This window comes from Myiozetetes cayanensis, unplaced genomic scaffold (assembly GCF_022539395.1).
Source record: "Myiozetetes cayanensis isolate MyiCay16 unplaced genomic scaffold, myiCay2020 scf6-25, whole genome shotgun sequence".
NCBI lineage: Eukaryota > Metazoa > Chordata > Aves > Passeriformes > Tyrannidae > Myiozetetes > Myiozetetes cayanensis.
The window spans coordinates 32,531,822-32,557,535 of record NW_026087853.1 but is presented as its reverse complement, the minus strand read 5'-3'; the positions used below and the strand labels follow the sequence as shown (position 1 = coordinate 32,557,535).

Sequence of the window (25,714 nt, the reverse complement as noted above, 5' to 3'; positions counted from 1 at the left end):
GGAAATGGATTTGTAATGGAAGGAGCACTCTGAATGAAATCAACAAACAGGAGAATGGCTGTGTTTGTTTTTCCATGTACTGGAGGTGAAGGTGCAACCATGCTGGGGTTTCTTTCACATCCTCTTCACTTGACACAGGGCAGGGGACAGACACAGACACATGCAGAGCTGCACATCTACATGGAGGGAGCATGTAACTGTAACAACAAAAGCTTTGGTCTCTGCTTTCACCCCTCCCCTTCCTTTCCGCCCCCCCCAGCATGTGCCATGCCCTTCCTGTAAGTGGAGTGGGAGATGTGGGGCTCCTGGCATGCCCGATGCTCTCCCTCAGGCTGTACTTGCACGAATGTTTTAAGCCAGCACTTGCCACCAACATGGGAGCTGCCTCAGTGTCTCCCTGCCTCCAGCTACTTGCTTCTATTCCTCAGCTCTTGTGCAATCACACCCGAGTGGGCTGGTGAGTGCAGCTGGACTGCAACCAACCAAGGCCTACCAAAAGGATGCTTTTTTTTGAAACCACCTCTGTTCCCCACTCCAGTTTAGTCTCTTACACTAGAAATGAACCTCATGTGCTTTTTTGGCAGTGACACAGACTTATGCAGACAGGTGTTCACAGCCCCCTGGCCTGGGGCAAGGGATGACTTGGGTGGGCCAGGGCCATGCTGGCCCCAGGGCATCCCTACCTGCCTGTGTGGGTGCTGGAAGAAGAGAGTGGCAAGCAAGCTAAACTAATCAACCAGAAACAGTGATGCTGGTGGAAGTATTAAGTTTAAATGTATACATACACTCATAGAAATGCACTTTACCACAGCTAATTTCGCAAGGGGCAGGTATTTTTGCTTATTGATTGCGAATTCAGAACTACCAGTATAGTTCTGTCCGTGCTACATATGTTTTGTTAGTCTGCAAAGATGTGTGCCCAGCACAAGCACAGACTCAGCATTAATTTGAAAAAAGAAACTTATCTAGCCAGACAGGCATTCTTTCCTCCCTTCAGCTGCATTCCAAAGACAGACATTATTTGGAAGTATCTTGTGTGTTTAGTCAGTGCACAGGGAGCATTTGCAAATGCAAAGGCAGCAGTGAGTATATGCTTTAATTTTTATATAGACCATTCCCCTTATCCATATATTCCTAGCATTTAAACCATTATCTCAAAGGCAGGCCTACAGCTGGAATGAATACTTTAAGATAACTAGCCCTCTCCATGTCTTGGCCACCGGATGCCTATATGGGCTTATGTTTTTAATGCATATTTCCTGTTGGCCCTCTTTGCTCCTAGCAGATAGAGAGTGAGGTATTTCTGTGAGTGTTCTTGTATGTGCTAGGACAGGTACTCTTGTGCCTATACAAGTACTTGTAAGCAGATGCAGATATAGATGTGCCCATACAGACCCACATTACTAGTCACGTTTACATCTGTCTATATACACGCCTATCCTGCCCTGCAATCAACATATACACAAGTTTGCTGCAACAAGCCAGTTGTTTTATTTCTCTCCTGAATTGCCAAATCCTGCAAGCTGCAGGCTAGCTATTGTGGTTACCCTGATTCCCAGGTTTCTTCTGCAGTTGGCGAGTAAGCAGCACTGCAAGTTTCCTAACAACTGGGATGAAGTTTTTTGTAAATCACCTTCTAGGCTTTAGACTTTTCCCAGCAAAAGAGGGGGGCGGGTGTTTGGAGGAGGGAGAGTTGCTCTCTTTGATGTGGGGATTAGTTCACATGTCAGCGCTATCCCCCTTTTTTTAATATGCTGTGATTTATAGAAGGGCGGCTATGAGAGATAGCCAAGGGGACACCCACGTGGGACAGACACCACCTCCCAGAAAATACCTACAACTAAAGCAGCTGGCATCAACAGAAAGACTCCAATTGCAAAAAATGAAAGCACCTTAAAAAAGCCCTGTTTTGCCTAACAAATGCTTTTTAAAAATTAGGATATGCTTTAATGCTTATTAAGCAGAAACTGGTTTTTCCCAGCAGCAGAGGGGGACTCTTTCTGCACACATAATAATAAAGAAATTATTAACACTTTTTCCATTAAAAAAAAAAGTTTGTTTTGTATTTTCCCTTTAGAGCACACATCACCAGTGAGAACGAGTGTGGCTCCAAAAATGATTATGCTCACTTGAAATATATTTAGCAGTGCAACTGCTCCAGTCAGAGTTTCCACGTTCTCCTGCATGAATATTTTATCAGTGCTTTAGAAAAACTTCACTTCACTTTTTGGTTGAAAGTTATATGTGGTTGTTCTGCAATGCAATCTTACGTCTATTAGTGTTGAAGGAAACTTTCCTGACACTTTTCATGGGAACTGGATAAGGCTCTGACTTATTAGGCTAGAAGCCATATTCAGAGTAGCTTTGCTTTAGCATATCTGAATTATTTAGGTTTACTGCTTTGTGGAGTGGATGGATGAGGGGCTGGCAAAGGAGACAGTGATAGATACAGTAAGAAAGATTTAAGTAGCTTTATAGTCCATATTAGTATTTTTTCAAATTTTTTTATCTTTGTTCCTTTTCTAGTATTTTTATTTTTCCAGTTATCTTTGAATGAAACTTTCAGACATTCTAGTAAAGCAAACATTTTTTTTTATTTTATTTAATTAAAAACCAAAGTTTAATTTCCAGACAGATCAGCTCTTTGAGCTGATTCCCTGTCTGGCTGCTCTTGTGTTGAAGGCAGTGGGGATGACAAGGCTGTGGTAACTCAGACTTCAGACTGAGTTGCTATAAAACTCTACCCCAAATAAGCAGTTTTATCATGTTGTTATCACAGAGGTTAACATGGCGTCTTTCTCTGGTATTTCTTTTAACTCCTCTCCTATCCAGATACCTGAAGTCTGCATTCACCTTTGTTGCTGCATTATGTGCAGTCCTTCTAGCACATCAGAGGCATCTCAGTGACTGCCTGGGCACCTTACCTTGAGGGACAGACAAAAGCCAAACCACTTCTTTGCTGCTACGTTTCCAGTGGCCTCCTGTGATTCCCCCCACTGTTCTTTTAAGCATAAAGAGGTTATTGTGTCACCCCCCCCGCAACCCATAAATGCCACTGACAACCAAAGCGTGACACACGATGGGACGCGCCCCACACAAGTAGGCTTTGTACCCAGGGCGGTGCAGTAAAGTGGCCACGTTCAAGTGTGGCCTCACAGTGTGACTTCTCCCACCCCAGCCGGGGCTGCTCCGTGTGCTCTGACCCAAATGCTAATTGAACTACTTAAACCCACAGTGCAAACACAGATAAAAGCTCTTCTGGCATCTCCCCAAGCCAAGTGGTGCCCTGGCCCAGGGCTCCTCCGAGGGTGTGTTGTGGCAGCACAGTAGCACAGATGGGCCTGGCTCCACAGAGCATGGCAGAGAGGCATGCAGGTTTGCCTCTCAGGTGCCTGTGTATGCACTGCCTTGGCTTGATGCTGCTCTTTTGTGCCACTGAAAAGTGACTGTAAATACAACACTTCTCAGAAACATGCACAGAGTAATGTGTTACGTGCACATGCAGCCTCTCCCCCAAAACAAGCGACAGTATAGTAACTCAGAGGGATGCTCCCTTTCAACCCAGACTGATGTGGGGTTGGGGAAGGTGTGTGGAGAGAGACGGGTGACTTGGTGGACTGCAAATGATAACCCTTTCCACAGCCTGGGAAACACACCACATGTGTTTCTGGCAAAGAAGAGTATTTAAGAGACACAGCACATGCTGCACTACTTATTTTTCTTCACAGATGGCTCACTGGGGCCAAAAATCAAAACCATTTCCTACTTATTTGTTCAAATTGTCAAAATATTTGATAGAATGAATGTGAAGCAGTATCTTGAAGACAATACTTTATAGAAAGAAAGACAATTTGGAGATCAGTTTGCACCCCCATTTCACTGCACTTTCCAAAAATGGAATATCCTCCTCGTTGGTCTCCTGGCTGTCATGTGGCAGGATGAGCAATGGCAGCTGATCACAGGTACAGACATCACTGACTTGTATTCTCACACGTTACCATTTGGGTGCTCAGGTCTGTCTCCATTCTCAATGGTAGTTTGAATCTCTCCTGAAGGTTTAAATAAGTTTTTCCTTTAAGTAAACAGAGAGTACTGGCTGATTAAACCCCAGTATTTATGCACCATTTTGCTAATGCTTTTCAGTGAGAAAAGTAACTCCTATATTGTTCAGGTATGCTCTCATCTGGGAGAAGCAGGATTTCTCAACTGCTGTTTGTATTGAGTTGGGAATATACAATTTAAGCAAAGCTTGTTAAATGACATATATACTAAAGAGTTAGACAAGTCATTTTTCAGTAGTTACATTTGAGTGTAATTGAGATTAGATTTTATGTTTTTGGTAGCTTACAGTTAAGAATTAAAGAATGTAACATAATGTAAAGCAATAATCAAGCAGCCAGTCAGTCAAGCAGAACAGGCTTATACTTTTGCATGCATGAGAAAAGCAGAGAATTTGAAAAATATGTTGATTTGGGGGCTTTTTTGGTTGTTTTTGAAAGTTAGGTTGGTAATGATGGAGCTTAAGTCAGACCAATATAAATAGACAGCAACTTAAAAGTTTGACATGATCTTTTCACTTAAACCCATAAAAATGTAAGTGTAGGTTGGAGTTCATAACCCCTCACCTCTCAAAAAAAAAAAAGAAAGAACAAAGACTGAAACCAAACACTCAATTTGATTACCCAACTGTTTGGCTCAAAGGTGCAATTGGCTCGTCTTTCTGTCAGCTGTATGAAATGAACACAGAACCCTGATCGCCAGACACAATTCCCATGCTTCCCAAAGCTGAGCTGCAAGTCATGAATCATACACCATCATGTGTGAAATCCTATGTGAAAACATCAGGTGGAGAAAAAGAACTCCTTCTGCAGGAGATACCTGCATTCCCTCACGTAACAGCGATTCCAAGGAAACAACCGTAACCGCCGATGTATCAGAAACAGCCCTTGAATACTTCTGGTTTTCATCCACATTTAATAAAAGATCACTTCCATTTGAGATTCTCCAAAAGCATGTGTTTTCTCTGATGTCTCACAGGTAGGAGGGATGCAAAAGAAAACACGTCATCCCTTTCACAGGTCCTGTGATGTAGTAAATATCTGCACCATCATCTAGAATTTGGTAATGGAAGGCTTTAGGGAAAGGACTGTATTTTCTTTTTGACTTCCTAGTAATGACATATTGTCAAGGTCCAGTGAAGGTTAAAATTATACTGTATCGTAGCTGTGTACCCTGTATATGGCTTTGGGAAGTGATTTCCATACCCTGCCGAAGCAATTCACCATTAATATGGAAGCTGGGCTAGAGAAAGCGAGGCAACCACAATATGCCTTTGGTTGGAAACTTCTTTTTTTGCTTCAGGTGTAAATGGCAGCCTTGTCAGACATTAACCTGTCTTCACTGCTTTTATTTACAGCTTAGGAGGGAGCTCAAAGACTCTGGAAATACTGCAGCTAAACAGTCATCTTCTTAGCACCCTGCCTGGTGCAAAGCTTCCCTGGCACCTGATTAGGAAAACACTGCAGGGGATTCACAGGAACAGGGGCTGGGGTCAGGAGAAAGAGTTAAACCTTTGCGTGTAACTTTTCATGTGACCCGGCTGGCGGTCCAGTGACTGTGGGCTCCATTGGCAGGCAGTGGCTTGTGGAGTCCTGGGAATTATTATATGGGATTGGGAGAGAATGCCAGCAATGCACACAAGGCTCAGGGGGGAGGATGAAAGGCAAACGCCACTCAGTGAATGAATTCAGAAATATGCATGCAACTTCTGAATGACTTCTTTCCCTTCGCTGAACCTGCACACCAGTTTCTACAGCCACCAGTGAAAGCGTCACGATACTGCCCCATGGCCTGAGAAGGTCCATGCCGACCTTCTCGGCTCTGCCAACCCACCTGCTGCTCCAAAGCACCTGCTGCCACATGGGCACAGGCCACTATGCTGCCAGCAGCAAGGAGAGCACTGTTTAGGCGTGCCATTGACAAAGGTCCTTGCCAGGACATCAGGGAGCCTCCTAAATGCAGCTGCCTTCAGCAGGAAAGCGGGGTGCAGCCCTTCTGAATGCGGCAGCTCCCACTGGTGGCGGCAATGCTGTGGGGCCGTGGCACGAGCCACAGCCAAGTGCAAGGGGGGAGAATTCAGGATTGCTGCTTCAGCAATCTGAACCAAGCAGTGCCAGAATAGCCTGTCGGTTAAGGGGCAGAGCCCAGGAGGTTCCACATCCATTGTTACTGTGGTGGTTTGGGACTCGCCTGTCCCATGGCTGGTCTGCCCAGGTGGCTGCAGTTCAGATGGGCTGTGCAGGCATGGGCTTCAAAAGTGCACTTAGGAAGTGTAACTTGCTGTCTCCCCACGATGTGTAATCTTGGAAAGATGGGAGCAGGGCCATCTAGAAACGGTGACCCTGCAGCTCCTCACTTGGCAGGGTAGAACTATCTTTTATTATCCTTTGGGGCCGTGGCTGCAAACAAAAAATGCTTTCATTTCAGTTTGGCAGCGGCTCCAGTTGTGTGTGCTCTGGTTGTTTCCTTAATTACAGTGGTTGTTGACAACTTCAGATAGAGACCCTCTCTTTGAACAGTCCCCCAACTACCCCACTTTTTTTGCAGTCTGAACACATAATAAACTGGGACAACATTCTGTAAAAATAAGCTCACTGTAATGCAGTGATTCCCATGCCACAGTTATGCTGTGTTCCTCTCTTCTGTCCTCTCAGTTTGTGCTGCTGCTGTTTATTTCCTCTTTCTGGCTATAAGACATTTTATTTATTAGTGCTGGATTTCCTGTTGCCTGCAGCTGCCCATACTTTACTCTCCCCAGTTCATTCTGTCACTGGAGTGAGTCTTGCTCTCATTGTTTGGCTGGTGATTGTATTAAGCAACACTTGACAAAGAAGGGGACTTGCATGGCACCCTGGGCATACAACACCCCCCCTAAATAAACAAAAAGGGGAGCCCTCAGAGGCTTAGGAGGGGTCCCTTTTTTATGACTTACTGATGCAGAGATTATACTTTTTTGGATGGCAGGAACAGCTCTTGCAGTTCTTGTTTTGCTTGCGTGCATTGTATCACATGGAGGAAGTGAGCTCTTTGACTGTAAATAGTCTGCAAGTCTGACTGATGAGGGGCTAAAGGTTTGCAATTATTTCTATTTGAGACTGTGGGCCACATCATGGTAGAAACATCGTGTAGATTTTGCACAGTGGGGTTCGTGAATGACTTCCCTGACCTTTTGTGGACATGCAACATCCTTGTAGTAAACACAAAGATTGCTTATACAGAGAGTGAGATCATGAAGGGGAAAAAAATGTTTTGCTACCTTGAACATGATTTCCCTGCTGGAAGGAAGGAGGCAGCACAAGCTCTTATCGTTCTATTACCAGCAAGGCCAGTTGGAAAAGCTCACTCATCTGTTTTGGGGGGAAGTGCTTCATCTAAATTCTCTGTTGTCCAATTGCTATCTGGTACTATTCCAAGTGGCAGAGAATAAGGTTGAAGCAGGACCTAATGCTGCTCTTATTAATATTCTCTCATTTGTGTTTTATGTGCAAGGGGCTGCCATAATTTTATCATCTTCTCTTTCTGTTTGGAAGGGATTTGGAGCCTGAAAATTGAGTAATGAGAGTTAGGGGTGAAGTGAAACCCAAGGCATGGAGACAGCTGAGGTGTGTTTTACAGCGATGCAGCCACAGTCCTGTCAGGATGTGATGCTTTCAGCTGCTGTTCACAGTGGGCAGTTGCTGGCGGAGAAGCGCTGCAGGTGCAGCACCATTTAGACACTTCTTCCTTTGTGTCAGATGTTCGAGAGCTGCCCAGAGACATTAAATAGCGAACTGTCTTCTGACATCTTCCAGGTAAAATGGAAATGGGAGATCCTGAGCATTTGAATTATGAAAGATCCTACTGTGTTACCTGCAAGCCAGTGTTTTAACCCCAATGTCCTGGCCAAATTCCAGCTCTGCTAATTACATCCTGCCTATGTGAAAATTCCCCTGCATTTGTACACTGCTTTCTTCCTCGCTTGTTTTCAGCAGCTGCGTGGAGTTGCCAGGTGCGGCGAAGTGTTTGCCATGTTCCACCTCAGGCCTGGCTCCCTTTCAACAAGGAATGAAATGAGCACTGTGTACAGCATTTGCAGTGAGTCCAGATCCTCTGCAGGGATGGGTGTTACAGAAGCAGCAGTTCTGGGGCCTTGTCACAGAACGTAACAGTGTGAAGAGGCCAAAGGCTCTAGTGCTGGGGTACACCACAGGGTCACAGGAGAGACAGGAGGAGGCTGCTGCACTGTGATCTGATTTTTCTCCCAGCTTCTCTCACCTACAAGGGCTGGAATAGCTGGTACACACTGATCTGGTTTTGGGGGCTGACTGACTTCAGGTTTGTTTGCTCAGTGATAGAAGCTTTCAGTTCTGCTAACACTGGTCACTATCAATATATATCCAGCTTTTGCATGTCTGGCTATTGATCAGTGTGGACAAAGGAAGCTAGGGAAAAGAAATAATTCAAAAACTTTGAATCTATGGATTTGTTTCCTTCTCTTCCACTTCATGACTCATATGCACATTGTTTTTGGCTCAGTCCTGCTGGCAACAGCTCTCTCAACTGACCTGGTAAATTAATCCCCCTGGTAAAAACCTCTCATACCACTGGAGAGGAACTGGCTGATGGATTATCCCTCTTTTCTGCAGAAGTGAAAGAGGTGGCTGGATCAGTAGTTACAGGGTTCTGATAATAACAAGCAGTAAGAAATGCAGGTCACATACAGGAGCGTAATGAAATTACATTTATTCAATACAGGAGTGACTTACTGGCTCATCTGTCCAATTTTCTTGTCAGTCAAGTTTTCTCTTTGATAATGGCATTTTTACCATAGACCTGCCTGAATAATATATGGAAGCGTGTACAAAAATGTTTGAGGGTGCTCCTGACAGAACACCAACTTCACTGGCAGCAGTGGAGGAGAACATGCCCAAGCCAGACAGAGCAGTGACTTGATTGTTTTTCCCCCACCTCACATCCCTCTCTGATTTTTTCAACATCTTAACTCCACGGGACAGCAGTTGTGAGCAATCTCTGTTTCAAGGGGGAAAAATCAAGGTTGTCTCAAGGTGTGATGCCGTCATGTTTTCACCATATCCCAGAAGAGGAAGTACAGCAATCCTGGAAAAGAGAGGGAATGTGTGTTTTTTGTGGTATAAGCTAGAAAGCTGGGACTCAAAGACCCAAGTCCTCTTACCACGCTGCCCATGTGACTTCAGCAAGGCACAACTATTTTAGTCTCATTAGCCCTGTCTTTAAACTGTACTTGCTTCACGGGGATGAGAAGGGGATTAAACTTTAATTCATTAATGTTTGTAAAACATTTTAGAACTTGGATGGAAATTTCCCTGGTAGTGCAGAGAGCATTAAAAAGCTTATCTCCCTCTCCAAGTGCCAATGGTTCTGCAATATAAGAGAAATAGTGAAAACATTGCTTGCATTTCAGTGTTTATAACAATGAAACCCACCAGCTTTCCCCCTCTGTCCTTTCATGTTTTTTTAAAATAGGGAGAGTCAGCAACGGGAAATTTAAGTCTAAACAGAAAGCAGTTGCTCCCTGGAGATTGTAATGCATCTCAGTGGAATTTTCCCTGCTTTCAGTCTTTTGTGCTTCCAAAAGGTCCTGGAACCAGGCTTGTGACTGTAAGAGCAAAAACACTTCTCTGTCTGAGTGTTCTACCAAATATTTACAAGATACCCAGATAAAATGTCTACAGGCAAGTTCAGCAGGGTTTGAGTGGCCAGTAGTGCAACACTGTCAGGAAAATCTAAATATCAGTTAAAACAAAATTAAACTTACATGTTACAAAGGTTTCTTCAAAACCCAGAACTGGTAATACTGAAGTTGGAAAATTGCTCTTCTCCAAGGTGAAATGTATTAGCTTTTAAAAGTAGAGTACTGAAATGGAGCAGTTTCCTTGTTGTGATGGAAACTTCCTTGTTAAAGGAGAGCCCAAAGCTGCATGAGCAGGTGTGTAAGTAGATAGCTGCAGATATGGTGTCTCCATGCCATCCTGCTTGGTGGCTGGGAGTGATGCAACATCAGCTTCCATGTCTCTTGCAGTGCCACAGTAAGGGTGTGCAGTACTTTTTAACAGGGGCCATATGCTCCCCAGGACCTCCCTCATCGCCCAAAGAGTGCGAAGAAAACAGCAAAAGCCTGTAAGGTGAGGAAGTAGTTCTGTGGTTTGCAGGTATGTTGTGCCAGAGAGCATGGTGTTGCGGGTGTATATCACATTCCCTATCGTGCACCAGCCTCTGGGAAAGTTGAATGGTACAATGGACTGTTAAAAACCACAATGGGACCTTCAAACATTGGGATTTAGCAAAAGCCACCTGGTTAGTTAACAGCTGAGGCTCTACCAGCTGAGCTGGCCCTGCCTAATCAGAACCTCTACGTATCAAAAAAGGGGATAAAGTCCCTGTGGTGCATATCAGAAATGTGTTAAGACAGTTCGGATTAATCCTGCTTCAAGCAAAGACAAAACCATTCTGTGGGATTGTTTTTGCTCGAGGACCTGCGTGAACTTTGTGGGTGATGCAGAGGAACAGGGAAACACGATGTGTATCTCAAGTGGATTTGATTTTTGAGTGAGAACAGTCTGTAACGTTTAATTGCATAAGGAACTGGTTGCTGAATGAAACTGCTACTGTATGCCATAACTACCATGGACAGTGAGGATGGACTGCTTCAAATACACCAGTCATGAGCTCCTGGTGCAGTCAACAGCACACCAGTTTTTCTGACCTGGAAGATGGATGGATGGATAGAACTCGCAGTCATGGACTAAGTGAACTCAACAGACATCCTGGTGGGGGGGATAGCCATTAACTATTGAAATAATCCATGTAACCGTACAGAAGGGCACGTATTATTTCATTCTGTACAGGTTACTCTGTTTTTCAAGCGGTTGCTCAGGGAGGCTTTCTCTGAGACAGCAGAGGACAGAACCAACCTCTCGGGACAATGGCGCTTCTCCACTGGCAGTTGGCACTAACTGAGCCCATGGCTTTTCCTTAGGCTTGAGAGCTGGGAACGGCCTGATCCTGATCACAGTGATGCCTTTAATGACCTTGAGCAAATCATACTTTCTCTAAGTCTATAAAGTGAGTAAATAGTTCTGTGGTTTGCAGTCATGTTGTGAATACTTTAAAAGCACTTTGAAGACAGAGGAAGGTAAGCAGCTGTAATACACAGTGATCTTCCTACTGTTCAGATTGCTACCTGTTCTCCTTCCATTCTGAACTGTCAGAGCCCAGCTATTAGCAACTCTTTCATCATCTCCGATGATTTTCAAGTGAGTTCCAGGAATAAGTGCGCTCTATGCTATTGTTTCTTAATCAAGCCAATGAGTGGGTTTATCATTGTCTTAAAAAAAAGAAGGGTACATTTCACTATGTTATGAGCTGTGGACACTCGTGCTTAACTGTGCTTAACTTTCTCCAAATTCATGAGGTGATGAGGTGAATTAGGAAGGGATGTGTGGCCTATGCTTCTTCAGTAACATGTGTGTTGTTCAGAGGCTTTTATTATTAAGTCACTTAAATTAACTTGAACAAAATACAGGTTCAGAGTAAAGTGCAGCCCCATACATACAAAGAACAGTATTTGGTTTTAAAGTTAGTCTTCAAAGAGACAAAAGAAGGAGAATGCTTCAACAGAATTTTGAAAAACAATGTCATCATTTATTCTTTTCTTTGGGGAGTTTCCACTGGTCCTTTCTATAGGTTGGATGTATTGCTTGAAGTCTCTCCAGTAGTGCTAGGTAAAGTATCTTTCAAGGCAGTGCTCCTCACTCGTATGGGCTGCAGAGCAGGATTGGTTCCTTCCCAAATTAAATTTGTTTGACCCTTTCCATCTGAAACACACAATAAAGACAGATACCTCAACCTCAATATTTACAGTTCGAATACATTTTCTAGAGTTAAACAGTGCACAGCTTATACCAATATATTTTCCAACTAATAGCAAATTTCTTTGGATTAAGAGGAAATATTATGGCTCCACTCCACATGCTTTATTAATACCTAGGCTGAAACCAGAGCCTGCTTCCTAACCAGTATGAGCTGCTCTCTTCTAATCTTAGTCCCATGTCCATGTCGGGCTTTGGGATGAATCACATAGAGATGTGAATACAAGATATTATATTACTGTGATTAGAAACTATATGTAATAAATGGACTGCTATTTGTGAAAGGAAATAATAAAAAACCAAAGTGAAAGCCTTCCTGATCAACCTTCAAGCTGATGGAAAGAACATAAACTGAAGAAACACACACAGTTATCAGGACCAAAATATCCAAGCTACTAATCATCAGTCAGATCATGTCATGTCCTCATGTTTGCTGCTATTAACTGCATTGCAAGGCATCACAGGCCTATTCAAAGATGTACTTCTTTTCCAGTCTCTACAGATGACCCACTGAGACAAGCACATCGTAGCAAACAGAGCCCTCAGGTGCCTGAAGGACTCTGCAGAACAGCCAGTTCATACCTGGGCTGATTCCTATTGTTCTGTAGCAAAGCTTTGAAGAAAATCAATAAAGCTGAAAGGAGGAGAGTGAAAGGCAGGGTATTTCATGGCAACAGGCCATGACGCTATTAATATTAACAGAGGTGATATTGTAAAAGAAACACAAGGCTTATTACACAGATTGTCAAAGGAAGATGTGTCTCAGTCTTCCTCCTCCTCTGCTCACTTGTTTGTTTCTGTTAAACCGTGATGTTTAAAAAAATCATAGGAATTCTGGAAGTCTGTTTAACACCACTGCTTTTGGAACAGCATCACCCAGGAATTCCCGGCCAAATGAGTCTCAGATTTTGTAAAGCAGCTGACTATAGTTTTCAACTACAAAAATACTATAGATTTTTTTTCTGGTTTACAATAAGGTACATTTTCCACCAAACAGAGTTTATATAGGAAGTTTAGTTGCACTACTACCCATCCATTCTCACAAATTAAAAAGCATAACACTTTTTTTTTTTTTGGTGCTGTTTTTCTAGAAGAACTACTCAGTTCCGCACACACTGTGTCTCACCTAAAAAATCCAATGCGCAGGCTGGAAGGTGTAGAGACCTTCCCCGGATCTTCGCTCGCGAAGACTGGCCATTATTTATTATTACTAGTCACTAACAGGTATTGAACAGTTCCCATTGATTTTGTGTGGAACAGCATTACCCAGTTGTATCCTCATGTGAAATAGGTTGATGCTACATAAAACTGCTTAGATTTCTATACAAGCTCTAAATCAATCTTTTTATCTTCTCTGAGTGATTCAACTGGTGGAACTGGCCTCAAGGATTACACATGTAACCCTTTCATGGGGCTAGAAGCCATTGCAAAGTCATTTGTACTGTATGCATGCAAATCAACTTTAGTTCCAGGTAGTCTGGGAGAAGTTTGAGGGGGATTTCCCCGCTTTATGTAATCGACTGTTGCTTCTTAGCTTCCTCTATTCACATAGCCAGGAGACATAAGATTGACAGTGCTGGTAATTTCTCAAACTCAATTTGAAAGCAAAGACAACGTGCTTAGTGACCTAAAAGCAGTCCTGTAGCTTTTGGTAAATCCTCAGATGCTGGTTCGATGGTACCTGGAATGAAGGAGGCCTGAAAGAGCAGTAGGGGAATAACTCGGAGGGTAAGGACTTCACTTACTGGCATACTTTGAAAATGGTTGGAAGCCAAGAAGATCTGTGTGCTATCCCCTCAAATATAACTCTGGCCTACCCACAGCACTAGTTTCTCATTTCTCAGTCCATACAGAGTGCTGCACCTTGCATGTGATGGGCACTATCAGTTTAGTCTCTGATCAGTGTGAGGCAGTCACAAGTCCCCTGCAGACCAGACTGTGAGCACACAGATGTGGCTGCCTTCACCCTTCCATGTGGAGGTGAGGAACAACATCTTACCACGTGCTTAGGCATATCTAGTCCCACTAAAGATAGTCACTGAAATGACAGGCTGACAGGCAGGTAGGAGAAACACCCTGTCTGCTAGAAACTCAAGGAGAGCTCTGGGCTGCTAAGGCCAGGCTGCTTCTGATACCCAGGTAAGCCTGGTCAGGGCTCGGCTCCCTACCCAGTATATCATGCTGTACACATTGTGGTGTTTCTATTCCAAAGTGGAAGATTTATAATTCAGCAGCTATCCAGATTCTGAGAAATGCACTTACCAAAACCCACAGCTAAGGGAAATACAACATGTGAAGTAAGCACGGTGGCACTGAGAAGGAAGGAAATCTCCCTGCAGTGCACTGATAAAAGCTTGATATATACTGTGTTCAAGCTGGACAATCTGCAACTTGGAAAACACAGGCTAGCTGAAGGAAATTCAGCTCAGAGGCCCTCGGGACTGAATCAGTCTGTTAAAATGCTTTGTTGGTTTTATTTATCACTACTTAATTAGGATGCTTGACCAACACACTGGAAAGATAGCAACTGTTAAATATTCAACAAGCTGACCTTTCAGTTACAATATTACAATTCTGAATAAAGTTCATGGAAAGTTTGTCCTTCCTAGGTACTCCAACAAAGCCAAAGGGAATGAGACTGGGCCAAAAAAAAAAAAAAAAAAAAAAGAGTAAGAAAAAAGTAGGGCAGTACTGTGGTGACCTGCTTAAAAATCCAAGTCTTGCCATAGGCTCATTGAGTGATCTTGGGCAAGTTGTTTCCTGCCCTGTGCTTCAATTTTACCCATCTGTAAAAAGAGTACAACAATGCTGACCTTCCTTGTAAATTGTTGAGATGAATAGCTAGAGAAGCAGTAAACACGTTATGAATTACTTATTACTATTTCTGAGGAAGAAAAAGTAAAGAGAAGAAGCCATCAATCTTTCAGAGTTTTCTTGATCCTCATAAAAAATAAAAAAAAGCATGACATTACACGAATTTCACGCAACAGAAACTTTTGGTAAGTCACCTTTAAGAAGAAATAGTGGGTACACAATTAAAAGAAAGTTTAAAGTGAGCAAACACTCAGGAAAATGCTCCAGATGGTAAAATGAGTTAGGCTGCAGAACAGGCTCCCACAGGAAGCGGTGAAACCCCCATTGTTTGAGGCATTTGAAACTGAGTTCTTCAAAGTGCTGGTATTTATAATACAAGAAGTCATTCTGCACTGCCTCAAAGTATAGCAGCGCTGGGATGGCCTGAGAGAACTTCACCTACCATTTATCCAGTTTTAAGAGCATTCTTGATGCTTTGACTATGGAGAGCTGTAGACTCTCTTTTTACCAATATAATACTTGAGGAAAATCTGCTAGAGAGTAACTACACTGTGTTTTTGCAGGAGATGGATTTACCAATCCTTAACAGATCCTTCACATTCATACTTCTGATGTCTGAACTTTACGTGTCCAACAGGGGAAAAAAAGCCCCCCATTCTCTGAGAATTATAGTGTGTATCCTACTATTTATTTCCTGTATTACCATCTAAAGAGAAACTGGGTGGCTAGATTTTTACAAGCAGTGGTTTGCAGAAGAAATACCATGATTTTAATGGGAACCAAATGAGCAATCATTACGTAAACAGCATTATGAGACACAGAACTGATGCTGAAATGTTAAATGCTTGGGTCAAACTTCTCAAAATGGGAACTGGCAATGGCACGCTGGAACACTGGGGTTTCTTCACACTCAAGATACTACTGCAAACATTTCCCACTGCTGCTAATGCTGGATCAGCTCCTCTGGAGGTAGCTGTGGAGGGTGTTTGACTGCTTCTGTTGTTACTAGCTTTAAATCTTAAGACCTTCTCTGAAATCCAAATTCAGAGCTTTGGGACAGTTTTATTGATAGAACTTGGTTAACTGGTTGGAGCAGGGAGAGCAAGAAAACTTCTTGAAAGAAGCTAGAATTAGAGTTTTAAAACCTTCATTTCCTCTTGATTTCATACCTGCTAGTATACAAAAATAAGACGTTAATTGATTCAGTTGGTATATGGGCACTAGTGATCCTGCCTTACTCTATTCACTTGGGCAGGACAGCCACGGAGTACTCCTGATCCCTCTCAGCCCTTGGGGCTGCCTGGAGCAGCAGGGCTGTGCACCCCCTTGTGCACGCTTCGCCTGCCGCCTCTGCAGAGGAGGGCCGGCACTGCCTGCATGCTGCCCTCTTCCTGGCCAGAGATGCAGCAATTTCCTCAGGAATGAATCATGGACAAAAACCCAAACAACAGTTATTTAAGAAGTTTTCTTCTCCCCCCGCGTTGTCCTCACCAGTATCATATTCCTGACAGTTTATTCCTCAAGAATGTAGTCATCTAAGGTTTCAATGACTCATGTGATGAACCTTCCACCCATTTCCTGGAAAGAGTCTTGCAAGGTCCTCTACACCTCTTGTCATTTTCCTTGAGGGTCTCAGTTCTCACAATATTTTCATACAGTTCAGCTTTCCTTCATTTTTGGGGTGGAGGGGGGAGGTAAAAATACCTTGAGTGCACCCAAATTTGCAGTGTAACCAGAAAGCAGTGTGGTGAAAAACATAAGGAAAACAAAGACAGGCACTGAACCAGAGAATCTTTTTTGGAAGTAGTTGCCTCTTAGGCTGAAATCTGGTTTGAAGAAAAGGAGCTGCTCTCTAAAGTGCTGTGTGGTCCCATACAGTCATGAATTTACCAGGGCTGTACCCTGTAAAATGAAAATGAGAAAGATTTGAGGGCTCTCTCAGATCATTGCCTGGGTAGGTGTGACTCACCCTGGGCAAATGCCACTGATGACAAGTACCCTGACAAAAAATATTGAATGAATTGGGCTGGATGGGAACGAAAGTAATCATTTTACATACTTAGGCCAATCTGAAAGACACTTCTGTGTAGAAAACAACTGCTTCCTTTTCCTGATGAAAGTTCAGAAGCTGCTCGCAGACAGCTTGAAGGATACTTCAGCAAACTCTGACCCCAGTGGTGCTGTGCCAACAGCAGACAGCTTCCCGGACACCAGTGATGCCTAGACCATATACCTCCTAGCCCATACAGAAGTGCTACCTGTGCATGTTTACATTACAGTTAAAATGGGGAGTGTGGCTTTAGTGTTTTCGTTAAAATATTAAGAAACACCTGAGAGTGTGAGCCCATCAACTCATTACCAAAGGGTGAAACAGCTCAGCAGCAGTGCCAGTGCGTGCTTACAGACCTACCCCTTCCACGCCTCAGTCAGCAGAGTGAGCATCCTGACGTACACTAACATGCAGTCGAGATAGTTGAGGAATTTGCAGATCTGTCTGCTGAAAGGACCAGCACGTCCAGCATTCTTGTAGGATTATTTCAGTGCTCAGTTATACCAGTGTAACTGGTATGTACACTGGTGTGTGTGCATATATATATATATATATACATGTCAATATATCTATACTGACATGCATCAGAAGCCTATTCCCTTTAAAGGGATATGGTGTCAGGCCAAAGTTGGCCCGACATTCTTCTTATTAAACAAAAATAAACTTCTACAAGCCCTGATTCCAACAGAAATGTTTCCATGATTTATTTTAAGAAGAGAACATTCCCCTGCAGTGTTCACCACAACCCAAACATTGCAGCACTGTGCAAGAGCATGAGAATGGGAGAGGACACTTTAGAATCTATTTTCACTGCTCCAGAAGAGAAATAAAAAAGTAAACAAACAGAAAAAGCAGTGACAAATAAATTTATTTTAGTGGCACCTGTAGTGTTATCTATAGGATGGCTAAGGAGAGCAGACTTGAAGTGTACAGGCTCTTCCAGTGATTCCTACAGGACATGCGACTAAGTGTGTGATGGGGACTTGTGGGAGCCATCTACACTGTAAGGAAGAGATTTATTTTTCTTTGGTTTATCCTTCCTGCTCCTCACACTTTGCCTTTCACATCTGAGAATCTGAACAGCAGACTAGAAGAAATTGCCTCACTGTTTTCAAAGCTAGATAATTTGGGCAAGCTATCCAGAGAACAAATTCTTCATTTGTGGAAGAGCTCTTAGATGCTTGGAAGTAATGGGAAGAATACTTCCTCTAAATATCTGGAGCCTTCTGTTCTACAGAAAGGGGCACCAGCTCTCAGTGCTACTGCTTGTTTCTTTGCTCAAATTTGCAAAAAGCAGCAAGCATTAGAACTAAAAACAGGCATATGTTGAGAGAAAGAACTAATAAGGAAGCACATAGTTTCCTGACACAACTATTCACTGCATGCACACGCACATGCAAGCAGACATGTACACACAGCACACAGCTCCTTAATATGAAAGGTCTGCGTACTGAGGAGAGAGAAAAAAAAGTGAGTGAATCTTGTTCAAAAGGGACTATGTAGACTGATCTTGTGGCAGATTAGTGATTTCACCAGAAAGCTTTTGGAAGCCATAAACAGGAAATGGTTAAGTAAAAACAGGTGGAACATGCTGATTGCAGGAAAAACGCAGGAAATTGCTGAGCGTCTGAATGGATGCAAAAAAAATGCTCTTCTGCACAGGCCTTGGCAGTCACTATACACTTACTCTGCTTTCTCCTGGTCCTCCCTCAATACCCTTATCTCCCCAAGCTGCAAAGTCTCAAAGTCTGCAAACACCTTTTGCTTGAGTAATCTGCTCTCCTTGAATTTTGGAACCAGTTCAGGAGAGTTGGGAGGTTCTGCTTCAAAGGTGAAAGACAAGAGGGGACTCACCTACTTTGACAAGGATGAGTCAGAAGCACCCAGCAGTACCCACTGCCTGCCAGGGCCTTCAGGTGAGCCAGAACAGCATCTTGGCTACTACCACAAATGTTGAGTTCCCAAGTGTATTTAGCATAATAGTTAATCAGAGAAACATTACTCCTATTGCCCCTTCTGTTCAAGGGGACTCCCAAAGCACTAAGCTGTAGAGATCATTCTCCATCTCTACTGAAACACAGTCCCTTCTGGGACAGAGTACTGCAGCTGTTTAATAGCTCACAGCAACATCACACAAGCAGATGGAAAAGAAAGTGAAATGTGCAAGAGGCATTCTTTCCACTTTCCTTCTAACCCTTCTTTTCTCTCCTCTTTGTCCACAGCAATTTGTGCCAATTCTAGACAACTCCAGATGTGTGTCTTTCCCACCAGTATCTGCAGAGACTTGGCTCTGGAGACAGACTTAGGCTTGCCAACAGACAGCCTCCCTGTGCTTTCAGACCCAAGGGTCGAGTTCCTGCTGCCACACTCTCGTCCCTGGCTGTGCTGCCAGATGTGCTGCGGGATGGAGGGCAGACGTGCTAGTAAGGAACAATTCTGCTTTCTTCTAGACAAGTATGGTGTTGATATAAAATTATTTAGCATAGACAAGACACTCTTGCCTTCAAAGTATACTAAACAGTCACATTAATGATCTGAGAAAAGTTAAGAAAGAAGTGCATGGATTAGTTTGATCATTTTGACCTTGTCCACATTTGAAGTATTGGATGGTAAAGCTGTGTTGGCAAACTCTGCTCTTAGATATTTCTCCTCCTCTCCTAGAATTAAAATCTGTATCTTATATTCTGACCAAAGAAAACACTAATGGCAAACTGGCTTCTATGTAGTTACATCTGCAAAAACAAAAAGTTTTTTCTGGCAGAGGAATCTTGCAAAGAAATCCTGATCTTTTTTGACGTTGTTATTTTGGCCAAACTTACCAGGTCTTATTGCAAGTTCAAACATAAGCTGCCTTTTCTATATCTTTTAAAACATAGAGTTACTATATACAACCTAACATTTTTGAAGTTCAAATTCCTAAATCCTAGTCTAGACAGAGCCTTTGAGAGTAAGGTTCAAATTCACCCTGAGCAGTCGTCAATATCCCACACTTCTGCCCAGGCCATACCTTCCTGGGAATGTCCTGAGAAAAGCTGTGATCAGAGTCTGGCACTCTGTACTGCCACTCCTATGGAAGGAGAGAGGGGGCACTGCCAGGCAGTGGTTGGTGTGAAACCTTCTGCAAGCACCACCACACTCCTCTAAGATGCCAAGGGGCATAAGTGCACAGAGAGGATGTGTGCTATCAACTTCAGGTGGATGACAGGACAGCTTCAGAGAGCTAAACCTTGGCAGTGACCTTTGGGAAAAACCAGTCTGTGATTCATACTGTGATTCATACATCTAAGAAACTGAGAGAAAATAATTGGAATGAGCTGAACAAAAATAAACAGGTGTCTCTTTCCTGTTCCTTTCACAGTTTCTGCTTCCCTGCACTCTCACCCACTTTTTTTTCCCACTTAAGTTGTTGAGAAAAACAGCAGGAATGAGGTTCCTGGTATAATTACAGTTTGCTGACAAAATAGCAGCCTGCAGCAGTGATTCTTTTACTGCTAGAGACAGATGTTGCTGAGGTCTAATCACAGTCTTCCCACTAACCAGGCCCTGAGTCTAATCTGTCATCAGCTGAGAGGCCGCTGGCTCCCGCCGTGCCTGTGAACCGAAGCTGCTCTGTTTGTTCCTCTCCCCTCGTCCTGAGCCAGGCAGTGCCAGAAGGAGAGTATGTTTCCATTCACTCCTTGCCCTTGATACTACAGCGATACTACAACTTCAATGTGCTGCTTATCTCTCCTCCATGCCTACTATCAGGGCCTTTCAAAGCCTCGCTGGAAAGCGCTCAAGTGGTTGTTTTCAACTTGCAATGCATAGTGACTGCAGTTCAAAAATAAATTTAAGCTAAGTGGAAGGAGAGGCTTAATGAGAACGGCCTGTAGCTAATTCCTCCTTCCAAAATGTATGGTATTTTCTGCTTATTAAGAGAACAAGGCTGCACTCAGTGATGGATCATATAACCTCCATATGTTAATAACAACAAAACCCAAAAGCTGATGAGCACAGAATCAGGAGGAAGAGAGAAAAGCAGAACTGGGTATATTGAAAAAAGTCAGGAAAGAGAATACATGTGGGAGGAGACTGAACAAATCTCTCCTATGTGTTACACAGAGATGCCATTGCCATCAAATGTTTTGTATCTGACATTCAAAGTGCATCAGGCCACATCTTTGAACTTCTCTGTGCTAGTGAAAGAATCTTGAAAAACAACAGACGTCACCAGCTCAGAAGTGCCCCTGTCAGACAAAAGTCACCATGGTACAGGATTAACATCTTTAAATTGGATTCTGGTCATGGAAGGAAACTGGCTGAAGAAGTCTATTTCAAAGGCATGTTACTGCAGCATGAGTGAACCAGTGAGAACTAGGGAAGTTCTTAAGCTGGTACCCACCTTACAGCATCTGTACAGTTAACAAGTGCCCTGAAGTAGCAGGGGAGATTCTAGGTTGGGGAGGTGTAGACTAAACATCTGTATTTCGCGTAAGTAGCTCTTAAGCAAGGCATAAAGGAACAGAGTAGGTCATAATTTCTGGTCAGAAGCAAGGGAATATTAAACAAGCTGACTTTCTGTAGCAGCCTGTGGCCAATTCAATTTCTTCTTCAGCTTTTTCTGAATCTGAAATATGGGTAGCTGGGCACACACTGTAATACTCACCAGATCTCTCCAGTAAAAGTGTACAGGGCAGCATCTCAGCCACTGACAGACTGAGAGAAACAGAAAGCATAGCACGATGAATCAGAAAAGAGGGAAGGAGTGACTCATACAGGAAGAAAAACAAAGCAAAGATGAACATAGAGCATAAGTGAAGCGGCAGACTGTTGGCTGTAAATCAGTTTTCTTGCACTCAGAAGGGTGGGCATTATGATGAGAGAAGCTGTACTTGACAGCAATGGAAGTCCAAGGAAGTTTGATTAAGATTAAGTGGGAGTTACAGGCCAACATAGAAAAGAGGCTCTAAGGTTAAAATAAAGATAGGAAGTGACTAAGGAGGTCAGAAGCTGTGGGTAATGAGCTGCATAGATTAAGTGGGACTTGGAGCAACTGAGGTAGCCCTGCTAATGACAAGTGATAACACTTACAATGTCACCAAGTTTAACAAATCTGACTCTGAAACCACCTTCAAGGCCTAGATAGCAAATCGGAGATTGTTGAGTCCTAATAGTATCTATATCAGAGTAGATCCTGTATGTGTTTTAAAAAGAGATCGGTTTTACAGTCACTTTTTGACCTTGCCAAGCTTCCTGTAAATAGTGTGCTGTTTTGTCTGAACAGGATTTCTTCTTAAGGAGCTGGGAAAAATGAACCGACTGATAGAAACGGTGAGACTGAGATGGGCTACTGCAGGTTGAAAAGACAGATGCAATGGAGAAACTCCTTTCCACTCCTCAATTCAATAAGTCTTTGATTCGCTAGCTTTGTTCACATCCAGGGCAGCCAGAAGAGAACAGTCACCTTGTATTTTTGTACCTGATGAGAAAACTCCAGATTGTATGTGTGCACTGGGACAGTTCAATGTGTGTCTATTCCAACTTCAAAGAGGCTTTCAATGCTCTTTGAGATGTAGGGTGTGAGGAAGGGTGAGAACTGCTAAAGCTAGCCACATCCTCATTAAATCTTTGCCCTCTTGGAGCAAGCATGCAAGTGGAGAGAATAGATGATATGCATGAGCAACTGAGCATCTGTGATCTCATGACCTTTGACTGTTGTATTATGGGAAATGTATTCTTTGGTTGCTATGCTTTTCTAATTCATTTGTATTTTCCTTCAGTGACTCCCTTGTATTTTCTTTGGTGCTCCCGTGTAACGGTTTCAAGGAACTACAGATATCTCCAAGTTAAGCATGCATACAATAGCTTTAATTAAATGTTTGTGAGTATCCCACAGTAAAGCAAGGGAAAGCAAACAGTTTTGTACTCACTTGTACCTATCCCTTCTGAGCTCTGGCTGGGGTGGAGGCGTTTGCACCATTGCCCTCTAAGTCTATTTCCAAGCTGTGAAATGAAGGCAATCAGGTCCTGCTGCTCTGCATCTAAGCCTTAAGGAATTTCACTCCCATTAAAAAGCTACAGATCACCTGTGAAAGGTACAATGCTAAAACCTTTTAGACCAGGCTAGAAGAAATCAAAAATAAAATAGGGGAGACGGTTCTTTACTCAACTTACAAAACAGGAGAATGAGGCTAAAAATATCCTTAATAATTTCTTAAAATACACTAAAATGCTATAGGGAAGAGCAGCATGAAAGTAAAGGCATTGGTCTTCAATATTCTGAAATCAATCTTTTCTATTGTCTGTGTCATTGGCAGAGTCTCAGTCTTGGTGCCACCCTTCATGATAAATTAGCTTCTTGATAAATTAGATTATTATTATTATTATTATTATTATTATTATTATTATTATTATTATTATTATTATTATTTTAGATGGGGATCTTTGCTTCTTTTACAAGTAGTTAACTACATTTTTTATGCATAGAAGAAAGCTGCAAAGAAATTTGTTTCCATTTCAGGCATTTAAAATACATATACATGAGGTAAATGAAATTTGGAAGGGGAACTTCCATCATGCAAAGACGGAGGAATAAGAAACAGGATGCAAAGGTTATTTGTCAGTTCTTTGAGTCAAATACAAGACAATTTTACAGCATGTAAAGTAGTGAGTCTGTTTAGAGGAAGAATCTTTCTTTCTCTTGTATGATATGGAAGAGTTTGCAGTATCTGCAAGGATAACCAAGAGGCCTAACACTAGTGATTACTGCTAATGCATAGGAATAGTATGAAGTACTTCTTTTAAGTTTTTCAGTGACTGACATCACTATTATTTCAGAGTTGATATAAACTAATTTTAAAACACTTTGACCTAGCTGTACATATTTTATTGCAAATCTGTCCATTACTTCTCAGTGGCTCCCAGAGACAACATACATCAGAAAATACAAGTATAATTGTAAGAGAATAAAGAACCCATGCTTCTAACACTGACTGGAGCTATTTCCCCACCTGATACCAGAGGCATTGCCAGTTTTTGCAGTCTGATGTGCTGGATTTGGGTGGAGGCTGTGCAGAGCAGGGGCTGGCCTAGGTTTGCTGGAGCTTGAGCAGCAGAAAGGGAACAGAAAGCATGGGTTGTTTCCCTCACATAGCAAGGCACAAACAACAATAGGGTTATCTGAGAAGATTGAGAACTGCTGACATTAGAAACACAAACTGGCAGCTGCAAAGAAGAGTAGGAGTGGGATGAAAAGCAGTCCCACAAAGTGAAGGAGGAAAGGAGGCAAGGGAGGATCTAAAATTGGGAGCAGCTAATAAATGCTGACAGAGATGTCTTTCCTCAAGGGCTGGATCCTGAGCACATTCAGGCCAACTTAAAGATTTCTACACAGATTTTTGAGATACTTTTAGTGAAGATTTCTGCTCTTTGCCTCTCTCTTAAGACAGTCTGCAATCCAACTGCATCTTCAGGAAATGGTTCTGAAAAATACACTTAGTTTTGATGATGGCTGAGAGTAAAGAACGTTTATTCTGAGGATTGTGTGAAGAAGGATTTACACTTCACCCTCCTTCATCTCTGCCATGTCTGTCTGATGCCTGTATTCCAGCCCATCAGTTCGGACAGCCCAGTGACTGTAGCAAGAACGGTGCACAGAGGGCACACAGCCTGCTCTTTTTTGGGTTTCTGCTCTGATAATGGTGGGATTTGATTTTTGTTGTTTCTTTTTGTTGTTTCATTTTCTGAATTATTTACTCAAGCTGCCCTGAGCGCTCTGCTTCATATAAAATGAGAGCTGGCAAGTACTGAGATTTATAAATTTCACAGCTCCATCAGCTTAATTTTTATTCATTGCCTTAGACTTTTCTGTTTGTCATTTACATTTTTTGCTTAGTACTGTTTATATCTCACCTGTCAGTCTTCTAAATGAAATGACTGCCAGAATGACTGTCTTCACTGTTGCTTCTCTGTCTCCTACTATGTGGCAATTGTGAAACTCTTGCACCAAAACCCAAAATACTCTTGTTTTCCATCCTATCAGGTACTCCATGGACTATTTCTGTCCTTCTCCTCTAGTAGTGACAGTTGATTTACATCACCAAGACTAAGGTCAGGAAAATGGATGCCTGACTTTCTCCCAGGGCTGAGATTTTATGGAGGGCAATTAGTTAAATATTTTTACCACACAGGTCCCAGAAATACCCAGCCCATCTCCACGACACTAACTAGGGCCCATAGGGATGAAGTAATCTTAGGCCTTGGGCAACCATAAGTACATCTAGTCTTCTTTGGTTCTTCATGTTGCTTTTCCCTTTAATAAGTCATAACTACATTTATTCTTCAAATACATGAGGAACTTGAAGTTAAGTGTCAAAGATCAGTGCAATCCATCTACTCTGTGTCTTAAACAGTGCAATTTACTGACAAATGCTCCCCTAAATTTTCTGCTTTCTTGGGATAAGGAGAGGGAATTGAAAGAGAAGAAAACAGTGACTGGTGATTTCTTTACAACTTCTTTTTAGTAGCTTGTTCTAAACTAGTTTGGTTCCCCCCCCCCACCTATCCCTGACATAAAAGCAGGTGCAAATGTAGCAGAGCTATCTGCACACTGTGAATACAGTGTCTGTCATCCTGTTGAGACCCCAAAGAGACTTGGAAACAAGAAGACAGGTTGAAAAATGAGTACAAATACTCTGCACAGAGCTGGTAAGACAGCAAAGTCACAATGCTGCAAAGGAAAATGTCAAAAGTTAATGCCAGGTGTAATACCTCAGAGACCAGATGTATGTTGGGAGAGGTGTTGTTCAGCTAATACTTATGTTTTGTTTTCCCTCTGGGAACTTTAAGGTAGGCCTTAGCCAGTGACTATAGAAGCCTTGCATGGCCTGTTGTTGCCTTTCCAAGTTTCTTATTCAATAGCACA

The 25,714-nt window shown here is 42.7% G+C and overlaps 1 protein-coding gene across 4 annotated transcripts in view; it reads right to left on the bottom strand.

The window, feature by feature from the left end:
- Window positions 1-11,699: 11,699 nt before the first annotated feature.
- Window positions 11,700-25,714, bottom strand: part of RAD51B (RAD51 paralog B) — a 421,512-nt gene continuing 407,497 nt past the window's right edge. For all 4 annotated transcript variants that reach the window (XR_007631421.1, XM_050335167.1, XM_050335169.1 and 1 more), the window contains one exon: window positions 11,700-11,894. Coding sequence is in view for 3 of the 4 variants with exons in the window: in XM_050335167.1 (XP_050191124.1) it covers window positions 11,758-11,894 (137 nt within the window). In the remaining variant the exon portion in view is untranslated. The remainder of the gene's footprint in view (window positions 11,895-25,714) is intronic.